At 53.0% G+C, this 12,351-nt stretch overlaps 1 protein-coding gene across 1 annotated transcript; it reads left to right on the top strand.

Annotated features, from left to right (window-relative positions):
- Positions 1–6,352: 6,352 nt before the first annotated feature.
- LOC136995970 (olfactory receptor 14J1-like) lies at positions 6,353–6,967 on the top strand. The gene has a single exon (XM_067316967.1). It carries the CDS (start codon positions 6,353–6,355, stop codon positions 6,965–6,967), a length of 615 nt encoding a protein of 204 aa, XP_067173068.1.
- The last annotated feature ends 5,384 nt before the right edge of the window (positions 6,968–12,351 follow it).

The following is a 12,351-nucleotide window of genomic DNA, read 5'->3' as shown; positions in this document are numbered from 1 at the left end:
TGTATTTTATTTCTTATGACACTGAATCATGTTCATTTTCATTTGATCGCAATTAAGACAAATCCTTGTGTGCCTGTTTGCAGCTAGTTCTCTCAGGAAAGCAGGTGGGAATTGGTGCACATGAGCTGTAACATTCCGCTGCAGCCTTGAGTGGCAAAAGGTTCGATTTGAACAAGAGTGATCTAAGTTCCCAGTGGCTGATGAGAGAAGTGTCAGGGCTGGGGAGGTGGGGAGGAATATTTTCCATGGATGTCTGACCTCCAGGATGGTGCTTTTCCTACATGTCCAGACCTCATTAGGAGACACAAGGATATCACCCTATTTTGTAAGCTTAAAAATAAGGAAAACTTTGAAAGCAGAAATCCTTTTTTTTTTTTTTTTGATGCTCATTGAAATCTTCCTCTTGTAAGTACACTCCTGAAACCTCTCCAATTAGCCACAGCACAAGAATTGAAGAGCTGAAGAAAATTATGGGGAGAGGCATGGCTCCTTAGGGATTTTTGCATCTTAATGACCCCTCGGGTGTCTTTGGTGTTGAGCCCATGAACCTCCGATGCTGAGAGGAGACTGAAGCAACCTCTCAAGAAGTTTCCGTCAGAAGCAAATCCCCAAGTTTCCTGGAGTGTTAACAGGTCCCACCGAGGGCCATTAGCAACAAAAGCTCCCTGGTGGCTGATTAGAGCAGAAAGTTGGAGGCCCTGATTGCAGGTAGGCAAAGGCAATGTGAGGGTGGCTGTGATGCCAAGTTAACCATGATGTGTTTTATCAAGCAGAATGTCCAAGAACCACTGCCAGCCCCTGCGTGGGAGATCCTTCACCTCACACTTTACTCTGGACTCTTCCTGGGGGCAGTGTCAGGGTGGGGGTGTGCAATGTCACATGCAGGACAATGATACAGCACCTCCTGGTCTCCGTGGAGGTGAGGAGGATGCAAGGCCACAGTGCTGTAAGGAAACGTCATCTTCTCGTAAGCCTCTGTGGCAGAGACACTAGCCATAGCCAAGAGGACAAAGACCTCAGTTCTTTTGGAGGCTTTCAGCCTTGGCATTGCCCTCAGTCATCTCCACCACAGGCTGTCCTATGCTGTCCCAAATCTGCACCTGTTTCCCTGCAGCCTCTAGACACCCAACCTGCTTCCCTACCTTGCCCTCACTGCAGAATCTCCCCACCTTTACTGACATCCCACTGTCCTTCCTGGCTGCTCCTTGAAACGGAAGGCAAGGGGCTGATCACGGAGTCCCTCTGGGTGTCCTGTTGCACCACAGCACTACCCTACGAGTGACATTCTTGTTACCTGAAGTCCAGTCTGAACCTCTCAAGATGCACTTTGTGGCTCTTTCCTCTTCTCATGCTGCTTCCCACTACCGAGAAAAGCTCCATCATCTCTGAAACCACCCTGTCACAGGCAGTCACAGGTGACTACTGTATTGGCCTTAGCCTCCACTTCAGCAGGCTAACGAAGCCCAGGTCCCTCAGGCTCTCCATACAGGCCATGTGCTTCAGACCCCCAACAACTGCTTGGAAAACCTCCTCTGGACCCTCTCCAGTTGCTCCACATTCCTCCAGCACTGGGCAGCCCACACTGGGACACACGGTTCCAGACATGTGGCCACAGCAGTGCTGAGTGGAGGGGGATAAGAACTGCCCTTGCCTGGGTGGCCATGCACTTCCTAATGCAGTCCCGTATGCAGCTGGCCTCATTTGTGGTGAGCACGCATCACTGGCTCATATGACATCCCTTCTAACATCAAGGGCCTTCTCTTTGTGGTCACTGCTCTGCCAGTCAGGTCTCTGCCTGTCCTGATGCATGTGTTGTTCTGCCCCACTGATGAGCCTTTCAAAGAGGACAGGATGTGGGGTAGACCCCTGCATACGCCACCTTTCCCTGGCTTCCTGGTCAAGCATGACCCATTCATGAAACCCCTCTGAGCTTGTTCATCCAACCAGCTTTTTGCCTGCTGGACATGCGCTACTCTCCTCTCCTCCACAAGTGCAGGCCTTTTACCAAAGAAGGCAATCAGGTGGGTCAGGAATTATTCACCTAACCATATTGTTGTCCTGCACTAGGCATTGCGCTCCTCTTTAATGGTGAAAGGAGGTTCCCACTAAGAGAGCAGAGCCTGCAGTGCCCAAGGCCAGGAGAAACAGAGCTGGGCTGTGCAGGAATGCCAGGAGAGGGGTTGGCTGCCTGAGCTGACTCTGCAGCACCGTTGAGCCTGTGACAGAGTTCTTGAACCAATCCCCAGGAAGGACAAGTTGCCAGTGAAGAAGTCCCTGTGCCTGGGCAGCCTGTGATCCAGCCACCCTGTCATCATCATTAGCCTAGACCCTGTTCATATCATCTGGCGGGGTGAGAAGAGGTCCAGGAGAATAAGAGCTAGAAGAGTTTGAGAGTGCAGGGACTAGAGCAGAGACATTGGTTTGATGTGCCTCCCATTTATGCAGCACACATGGATGTAGATGGGATGGACTTTTCCTAAAGGCAGTGGTGGGATTCATTTGTTTAGACACATGTAGGAAAGGCAAGATGCCCTGGGGCACTTGCCCAGCAATCACTCCAAAGGGGCATGGTTTTCCTGTAGGTCCCATGCTGTATCTGCTAGAGACATGTGGTTGTGCTGGACACCCCAGGCATCTGAAATGGATCTGCCAGCCTATTTCTATGTCATGAAATCAAGTGTCTGCACTGAACTACAACAGCTGTTTGTAACATTGGGATCTTCATCTATCTCAGCTTCCTAGTGAGTGGGGCTCTAGTTGTAGTAGGCATCTAGTGTCACTTCAGATGGCCAAGGAAATTCCCCACCTGCCCCCTGCCTGATGCTCTAGGAGAATGAAGGTCTCCCAGTTGCTCCATCAGAGCAAGCAGACACTGGCACATGCCTTGGACCACCTCTGTCTCTTCAGCTGTCACCGGGTGTTTGTGTGTGAGCAACTGACTCTCATCCTCCATCTCCAGTGATTACAATGGGAGCTTTAGACAAGGAGCTCCCATGCAGACCTCTATGTTGTGCCCACTTCAGTTTTGGCAAGGGGAATCCCACCTCCTGTGTGTTTGTGGGGTTCACGGGAGGGATCTGAATCCCACTGCATCCCAGGGACTTCTAAATGGGCATGAGATGCCCAGACTGACTCAGCTGAATCAACACCTGAACCATGTGTCCATGAGCTCCCTTCTTATCCCTGCCTAGGTGTCCTGACTAGTTAAGACATGGGCATAGGGCTTCCAGAGTGGGACATTTCCACCTTTCATAGATAGCCATCCTCTGATGAAATAATCTGCAATGCTGGAATCAGTCCCTCTGCACTCTTCAGAAAAGGACAATAGGTGATTATTTTAGTCTACTTCAGGGAACATTTCCCAGGAGGAGGGAGCACAAGGGACAGAGAAATTCATGCCTTCAGCTGGGCCTCTGCTCCTGAGAGGGGCCAGGCCTTGGGGACAGAGGGAAATCATGGCAGCCTGTCTGCACCGCCCAGAGACAGCCACGTGTAGCAGCAGCTCCTCTGCAAAGAGCAGCAGGGCCCTGGGCACTGCCTGCTGCTGCTGACATAAGATGAGAGAAGACAGCGAGAAGTGAGCTGCAGTGTGGAGTGGGAGGCCAGAGGAGAGCTCATTGTGGGAGAAATCTTCACAGCCCTTGACACAGTAAGTCTCTGGCTGCAGGGTAATGCTACAAAGATGCCTGGAGGGGACTTCTGAGCCCAGCCCATCCCATGACTGATAGGCTTTTTAAGAATTGCTCTCCCCGTTCTTCTAGTGCATAGGAGGAGGAGATGCTTTAGAGCAGGGATTCCCTGCTCTATCACACCATCACAGGGACAGGGCATGCTGCTACCTTCTCCCAGGGGCAGCTGCATGGGGGTGAAGCCTGGGTGTACGCTCAGGTCTGTGCAGGGCTGCAATTCAGAGAAGTTCACAGCAGTGACTCTGCCACCTGTGAGGTTCAGCACTCAGCCTGCCTGGGGAACTGCCTACGGCGCTGCAGGACAAAGCTCAGGGTGAGAGGAGCGACCCCCAGCAGATCAGGTTCATTCTCCCATCAAGAGGGTGCTGCATGGATCAGGGCTGCTCACAGCTCTAGCTCATGCACAGGAGACGTCTGAGGAGTCTTTTCATGAGGAATATCAAGAGAAGGGCTACTTCAAAGGGAAGGAGCTTTATGTGTCAGTGCTTTCACTTTTCTCCCTAATTTTAGCAAGGAGAGATTTCTGTTTTGGCAAGGAACTGGGACTCCTAAACCTTCACTCTCAAAGATTAATAGGTCTGTGAGAACCCTCATCAAGCCGTTTATCCTCACCTTAGCCTACAGACAGCATTAGCATCACCTTTGTGGCCTTATAGGAGTTTATGTGACCTGCTCCTTAGGACCTGCATGAACAGAGATGCCCCTGGACAGTGCTCCATCCTGGGAGGTTTCCTCAGGGCAGAACTGAGCACACGGAGGGTGGGACAGGGTCTGTGAGCACTGACCAGGAAAAGATGTTGTGACAAAGAAAGAGCTGCCAGCAGGGACAGCTCCAAGCAGCAGGGATAGGCAGGGAATGAGAGGGAACTACTAACAGAAACATCATGGGAGAATGGATTTAGGCAAGTCATGGTCAGTACTTTTGATGCCAACATCTTCCTCTGAGCAAGCCCCCTGTGTCTCCTCTCCCACCCAGCAGAGTCTCTGCCCTGAAAGTTATGGAGTCTAGGGCATGAGCCCTCTCCTCTTCAGCCAGACCTCCAGCAGGGGAGAGGGGCCTCTCTCTTGCCACAGATCCATTTCATGCTGCCTGATAAAGGGGCTGAGAGTGACTGCCCTGCGATGCTGCCATCTGCGAGGTGGCATGCCCATCTGGGTAAGGCTTTCCTGAGTTCCAGTCTGTGTCTCTTTTTCCTTGCCTCTCTTGGCAGCAGGATCATGGGGTTGCTCCTTGTTTCTCCTCCTGTCCATGCTGCTCCTCTTCTTGCTCTCAGGCTCCCTGGGGTGGGGTTCAGACATTGATGCTGCAAATTGCACAACAGAGGGGTCTACATAGGCATGAGGTTGCCCCAGGCCCTTCTGATCTATGGAGCTCTGGGGTTGGGAAGTGAGCTGACTCTCCCTTAAAGAGACACTGTCTTCAGTCCTAACGGTCCTTTGACCATTTCCCTGTGGTGTCCTGCTGGGCTGCAACCTGCCCTCTAGAAAGGCGCAGTTGTCTCATAGCATGTCTGTGATATCTGAGAGAGAAATGAAGAAGGTGCAGAGCTGCTGAGAGTATGGAGGTGGTGGTGGGAGGCTGTAAATGGGCATCTGAAAAGAGCCCTGTGTGTCCTTGGCTAGAAGGGGAGTGTGGAGACCTCCCTCTGGTGTCCTGAGAAAGGCAGAGAAGGTTGGAGAGCTGCACTTTGAAATTGGACTCGTCTGCTCTCAGCAGGGGCTGGTTTCTCTTTAAGGCTACATATGAGTGTGATTGTCCTCCAGCTCAAAGAGTTGCAAGCACAGGACAGCTGGGAACAAGACTAACAGACAAAGTAGCTGTCCTCACTCTGCAGCAAGGGACAGGGAATCCATTTTTCCTGCCAAGGATTTCTACTCTCAAGGAACAGTCCTCAGGGGTGACAAGGTCATCTACAAGAAAATAAACAATATTAAAAAATCCCTAAAACTCTGTTTCTCAAGCCTCATTCTTTACAGTTCGGAGTGAAGATGCTGAAAAGCCTTTCTACATGACGGGTGGATTTCACCTAACAGAAACTGTGAATGTCAGAGCTAGTGACCCCCGTTGCCCCATTCCCACTACTGTACAGCAGAACAGGCTCCTCTGGAGCCCATGGGCAGAGCTTCCTGCCCCTCAGTGAGCACAAAGTGGAGCTCAAGCAAGGGAGCTGCACAAAGATCCTCTCCGTAAAGAGAGAGGCAATGTGGGGGGTTGCATGAGAACTGGAACATTTGGGGGATTTTTGCTTGAAAAGTCTCTCCTAAATTCTCAATGTCTTTTCTTCTTTGGACAGTCCCCCATGCCTGGAGATAGCAAAATGTCCAACGGCAGCTCCCTCAACGAGTTCCTCCTCCTGGCATTTGCGAACACAGGGGAGCTGCAACTCTTGCACTTCTTGCTCTTCCTGGGCATCTACCTGGCTGCCCTCCTGGGCAACAGCCTCATCATCACAGCCATAGCCTGCGACCACCACCTCCACACCCCCATGTACTTCTTCCTCCTCAACCTCTCTGTTCTGGACCTTGGCTCCATCTCTGCCACTGTCCCCAAATCCATGGCCAATTCCCTGTGGAACACCAGGGTCATTTCCTACTTGGGATGTGCTGCCCAGGTCTTCCTGGTTGTCTTCTTTTTAGGAGGAGAGTATTCTCTTCTCACTGTTATGGCGTATGACCGCTACAATGCCATTTGCAGACCCTTGCACTATGGTACCATCATGGGCAGCAGAGCTTGTGTCAAAATGGCAGCAGCTGCCTGGGCCAGTGGTTTTCTCACTGCTGTGCTGCACACTGCTAACACATTTTCAATACCACTCTGCCAAGGCAATGTGGTGGACCAGTTCTTCTGTGAAGTTCCCCAGATCCTCAAGCTCTCCTGCTCAAACTCCTATCTCAGGGAAGCTGGGCTTCTTGTGGTTACCGCCTGTTTAATGTTTGGATGTTTTGTTTTCATTGTGCTGTCCTACGTGCAGATCTTCTCTGCTGTGCTGAGGATCCCCTCTGAGCAGGGACGACACAAAGCCTTTTCCATGTGCCTGCCTCACCTGGCTGTGGTCTCCCTGTTTGTCAGCACCGCATTTTTTGCTTACCTGAAGCCTCCCTCCATCTCCTCCCCAGCTCTGGATGTGGCATTGACTGTTCTGTACTCGGTGGTGCCTCCAACAGTGAATCCCCTCATCTACAGCATGAGGAACAAGGAGCTCAAAGATGCCCTGAGGAAAGTGATTTCATGGACATTTTTCGGCAGTGGTAAAATTACCTTTGCTCTCCACAATTGAATACCAGGGCATCACAACCAGCCCTGAGCTTTGTTTCTTCACTTTATTTTTATTATCACTATTATTTCTAGTGTTTGTAATGATGTTGCTACACAGTTCCTTGGATTCATTCCAGTCTAACTGGGACTGCTCTCTCTCACCTGGTACCCACATCAAATTGTGTCTAACCCTGCGTCAGAGCTGACTCCACACAGTGTCTTTTTAATAAAGTAAGTTGTATGCAGTGCAGTGGCTGAAGGCTGGGCTTTTCTTCCCAAGCTGGTGTCAAGAAGAGGCCTAAGGAACTGCATGTCGAAAGGGCCTGCTAGGCAGAGCTGTCCATGGGTTTAGAAGCAAAAAGCTCATAATCATGTTATGATCTCTTAGAGACCAAGGGCTGGATTTAGGACTCACCCATTGGTGTCCAGTGACAGTGGAGATGATGAATTGTCAATGCTGATGTACACACCCAGGGCTGTTCCACATGTTAAAGCACAGTGTCAGATGCCCGTCCTTCCAGAGGGGAAGCCGGAGGTGCCAGGAGAGCTCCGGGAATCTCCTGGGACAGTGTGTACCTGGGGTGGGCAGTGAGTGGAGCCTCACAAAGGGAGAGGTCTTCCAAGGTGGAGTCACCTAAAGGTAAAGTGCTAAACCCAGGTATCCGTGGTCAAAGGAGGACTCTGCCATCCCAGCAGAGGCAGTGGGGACCCATCTGTCATGGGGAAGGGACACAGGAGAGCGATTCATGTCATCAGTGTGATACCAGGGGCAAGATATAGAGGCGCACCTGGACTCAACTATTACCCTTGGAAATGCTCCATAGTCCCTCCAAGCACCTGCCGCATCCTCAGTCCCCGGAGGGATTAGAGGCCCTGATCCCCATTTTGTTGGGTCTGCTTCCCACCCCGACGAGCAGGGCCAGTGCAGAGTGACCCTGTGGCCCTGTGGCCCCACAGCCCGCTCACTCTGCAGAGCAACACCATCAGCTCGGGACCTTGCGGCAGAAGAGGGGAGGGGGTGTGGGAAAGGCCAATGAGATCAGAGGAGGGATTGGGAGAGATGAGAAGGAAGTGGAACTGGGCTTGAAATTGCTGACGTTTAATGCAAGGCAATGTTCCGAGTGTGGGCACACTGAAGTGAGCTCCCAGTGCAGAGCCAGAAGTCCTTGCTCTGCTGGCCCTCCACATGGCCTGGGAAGTGCCTGAAGAAGGATTAACCCTCCCCACCCTCCCAGCTCCTTGTGCCATCATCCCTCCTGATGGGTGGCACCAAAAAGAAGGCTGGGAGCCCTTGTGGGGGCTTGTGTTGAAGGAAGCAGCACCCAGGAGCCATATCAGTTTGCTGCTGTCCCTCAGGCCCTGTCCCCAGCACATCTCCTGCAGATAATCTCCCACACCCTGTATGCTGGTCCCTACCCCAGAAGTCACCCCCAGAGAAGGCTCCATGCCCAGCTGGAGAGCTGAGCGTCCAGCTGTGAGCCCAGGGAGGATGAGCCCTCTGCTGGGTCCTCTGCATGGCTGGCAGGGAGCATGCAGAGGAGGTCCTGGGGCCATCTACTGGACCTGTAGACCATCCTCCTTCCATGGGGGGCCTCATACAGGGTCTGTCAGAACAAAGATGCAACCCAGCTTGTTGCATGAACAGAGAGGAGAAACTGCCCCAGGAAACTCCTCCCAGCCCCAGCCCCTCATACCAGCCATTTCCAGCACTGGCCATTGCCCATGGTGCTGGTGAGGGGTGATCTTGGAATGTGACCATCTCGGTCTGCCTGCTGGGCTCAGGACCTGTATGGGGGAATGGCCATCCTGCCTGGCCTCTCTCCCTAGGCCCAGACCCCAGCACATGGCCTTCTGCTAACCCCAGGGGGACAGGATGAGGCCTGGGCAGGGGCTGGTGGTAGGCTGCTAGGCAGGAAGGCCTTGGGGAATGGGGCACTGAGGACTGTCATGGGGACCATGCTGGGGATGGGGGGGGTGCTTCCCCATCCCAGAATGCACCCTGTCCTGTGTGGTGCCTGCACAGTGGGGCCGTGGGGCCACATGCAGGGCAGCAGGGTTGGGTCAGCGCAGGGATGGGGTGCAGACGGGAGTCACAACATTCCAGAAGCTCCCCACAGTCATGGAGAGGACTCACTGCTGCTTGTGAGTTCAAGGGTCTCTCAGGGGCTGCAGCCACTGGAACCACCTGCCAGGACTCCCAGACCCAGGACAGATGGTCGGTGTCAAGCACCGCAGCTCATGGTGCCCCTCGTCCTGGGTCACCATCCTATCTCAGGAGCACTGCCAGGAGTGTTACTCCCTGTGCAGGTGTGGAGAGAAGCTGCTGAAGCTTCTCTTCTAAGCCCTGCTGACCCCGACTCTGCCCATAGTCTCTGCCCTGGGTCATTTTATGTCTCCATACGCTCTCCCCTGAGACCACGTAGGGGCCTGAAGCACATAGCTCTGTTTGGAGCTGGCCACCATGGCCTGCCTGCGTAGTCCCAGGAGATCCCAGCAAGGCTATGCTTGGAGGTGAGGTTGTGATTCTCCTCAGTCAGAACTGGTGGGATGGTCTGGCTGGGGGCCAAGGGGGCCAAGGGGAGGAAAGCACAACAGAGAACAAGGAGAAGGAAGGGAACTTTCAAATGAGTTTAATGAAAAAATAAAGAAATGACCACGATAGCTGAACAGCACTGGGGTAGGGGACAGGAAATCTTAAAAAAAACTCTCCTGGAGAAAGCACTTACCAACCTGACCTAACTGTAAAGTTAGCCTAGCTCAGAGCAGATCATGGTCCTGGAGATCTCCCAACCCAAATCCTCTAGGAGGAAGAGGCATGAAAGTGGAGTCCTGGGCAGGGGACACTGCTGTGGGGTTAAGGCCTTGCTGGCATTTGTATTGCCCGGACAACCCTGTCCTGAGAGTTACACAGTGAGTGAGTTCATCCTCCAAAGGAGTCTCTGCTCCATGGGCAACAGGAGTCAAACCAGTGCAGGGAGACTGCAGAAAAGTTCTCAGGAACACGCCAGGCATTCAGCCCCTTCGACTGCTGAGGTGTCCCCAGAGCAGTGCTTTGCCTCCTGGGTCTTAAGGGCTGAGAAATCTTTGGAGCCAGAGCAGATCAGAGTCCCATCTCCTGGGCCCACAGGTTACAGGGCACCAGCAGGGCTGTACTGGCTGCAGGGAGGGAATCAGTGCCCGGGGCATGAGCAGATCCCCCTCTGCCCTCCCCTCTCTCTTCACAGCCTGGAACAGAGATTGTGTTTCCCATGTTGGCCCTCCCTGCCGGGCTGTATTCCCAGCCAGAGGGGATGCAGGCTTCACCCTGGGGAAATGCAGGAGAGCCCAGTGTCATCTAGAGGAGCAGGGTGCCACCACACCTGCTGGGTGGCCAGGGCTGCAGGCTGCAGACCCGCCTCAGTTCCCCGCGCACCTCCTGCGTGGGGCTGGAGGGTGCCCAGCAAGAAGGCAGGCATGCCTGGGGGTCTGGTGCCATTGGGGTGGTGGCCTTTGCACCAGTGTCTGTCTGTAAGGGACATGGAGCTTCTCCACCTCCATGTTAGTGGCAAAGTTAGTGTCCCAGGTTCTTCTCTTTGAAGAGCTGAGGATTTAATTCTGTGGAGAAAGCAAAAAAGAAATTCTTTCGTCCATGGGACTTATACCACCCTGTCAGCTCTCTACTGTCTTCTCCTGCTATATCACCCCAGAAGTGCTTTGGCAGGGGCATTATTTGTTTTCTGACCCTCCATCTGACCCTGCTGTGAGCAGCAGGTTGCATACAGGCCTCCTGTGGTCCCTTCAGCCTAAATTATCCTAAAAGCCCATGACCTCAATCCCAGTTTCGAGCACAGAGCAAATGTCTCTGGGACAGGAGTCATCTGTGCTTTATGTGACCATTTAAAAGAAGGCAGGTGAACACCTCCTCCTCCTTCGTTGTTGACTGTAAGGGCAGCCTGGGAGGCACTGCCTCAGGCATAGCTACATTACCCTGGAAGTTCTCTGCATCCACGTTTAACCACATAGAAGTCCATTGCATGGATCCCCTCAGTGGTGAGGGGAGAAATGCAGGCTTTTCTGCAGGGTGAGTTCTCTACCTCTGTAGTTGCACCTCTAGGTAGATGGTGCCATGCTGCCCTTTCTTTCCTGCCTGAAGCTCAGCCTGGATGGGGATGTGAATGTGGAGGCTGTCTGTCACTGCAGTGACCTTGAGATGGTGGAGAGGTAGGAAGAATAACAGAATCGCTGCCCTCGACTGCAGCAGAGAGGATTTCATCTTGTTCAGGATGTGCTTGTCAGGATCCCACAGGTGACTGCCCTGGAGGGCAGAGGAGCCATGCAGCCCTCTTGGATCATCAGGGACAACGTCCTCAAAGCACAGGAACACTCTAGTCTTCAGGAAATTCATCAGGTCCTGGCCTGAGGCTGGCACAGATGAGCAGGGACTTTGTGATTTAGGACTTGAAAAGGCAGAAGGAAGTGCACAGGGAGTTGGAAGGGCAATGGGCTATCTAGGAAGAAGACACAGCCATTGTGTGTGGAGGAAGGGATGGAGTTAGGAAAGCCAAAGATCAGCTGGAGCTGGAGCTGGCGCTGGAGCTGGAACTAGGAAGAGATGGGAAGGGCAACCAGAAGGGCTTCTGTAAGTACATGGGCAGCACAAGGCAGGCAGCCAAGGAAAATGTGGTCTCCCTGCTCAGTGGGGCAGGGGACCTAGTGACAAAGACAGAGGAAAGGCTGAGGAGCTCATTGCCTCTATTACCTTGTCTTTTACTGGTATTGCCTACTGCCAGGCCTCCCTGGACCACGACTCCTTTGGCAGCATCTGTGTTAGCAAAGCCTCATCCATGGCAGAGGACGATGCAGCTGGGGAGGACTTTTGCCCAGTGGACACACACAAGTCCATGGGACCAGAAAGAAAGCACCCCAGGGTGCCAGGAGAGGTGTCCAGAGTCAGTGCAATGCTGTTCCCAGCTGTCTATGAAATGTCAGGGTGATTAGGGAGGTTCCTGATGACTGGGAAAAGGCAGACATTGCACCCATTTTCCAGAAGGGCAAGAGGGAGGATCTGGGCAACGACAGGCTGGTGAGCTTCATCTCATTCCCTGGGAAGGTGATGGAACAAATCCTCCTGGAAACCATCTCCAAGCCTATGAAGGACAAGGCCTGGAAGAGGCAGCATGCGTTGACCAAGGGGAAATGGAAAGCATGCCTGACCAACCTGATTGCCTTCTGCCATCAGATGAATGGCTTTGTGCACAAGGGGAAAGCAGGGGATTTTGTGAACCTTCCCTTTAGCAAGGCCTTTCACACAGTCCCCCAGAGTCTCCTTAGAGGCAAATTGCTGAGACTTGCCTTGGATGAGTGGACCAGAGGGAAGGAGGAAGATTGGCTGGACCATCAGGCTGAAACGCAGTGATCAGTGGTACA

Source organism: Apteryx mantelli, unplaced genomic scaffold (genome assembly GCF_036417845.1).
Source record: "Apteryx mantelli isolate bAptMan1 unplaced genomic scaffold, bAptMan1.hap1 HAP1_SCAFFOLD_20, whole genome shotgun sequence".
Lineage (NCBI taxonomy): Eukaryota > Metazoa > Chordata > Aves > Apterygiformes > Apterygidae > Apteryx > Apteryx mantelli.
Note: the sequence above shows the minus strand (reverse complement) of the source record. Positions and strands in the feature narration are given on the sequence as shown.

What these genes read in the sequence shown, in the direction of transcription:
- LOC136995970 (XM_067316967.1), top strand. Translation starts at nt 6,353, where the DNA reads ATGGCGTATGACCGCTACAATGCCATTTGCAGACCCTTGCACTATGGT.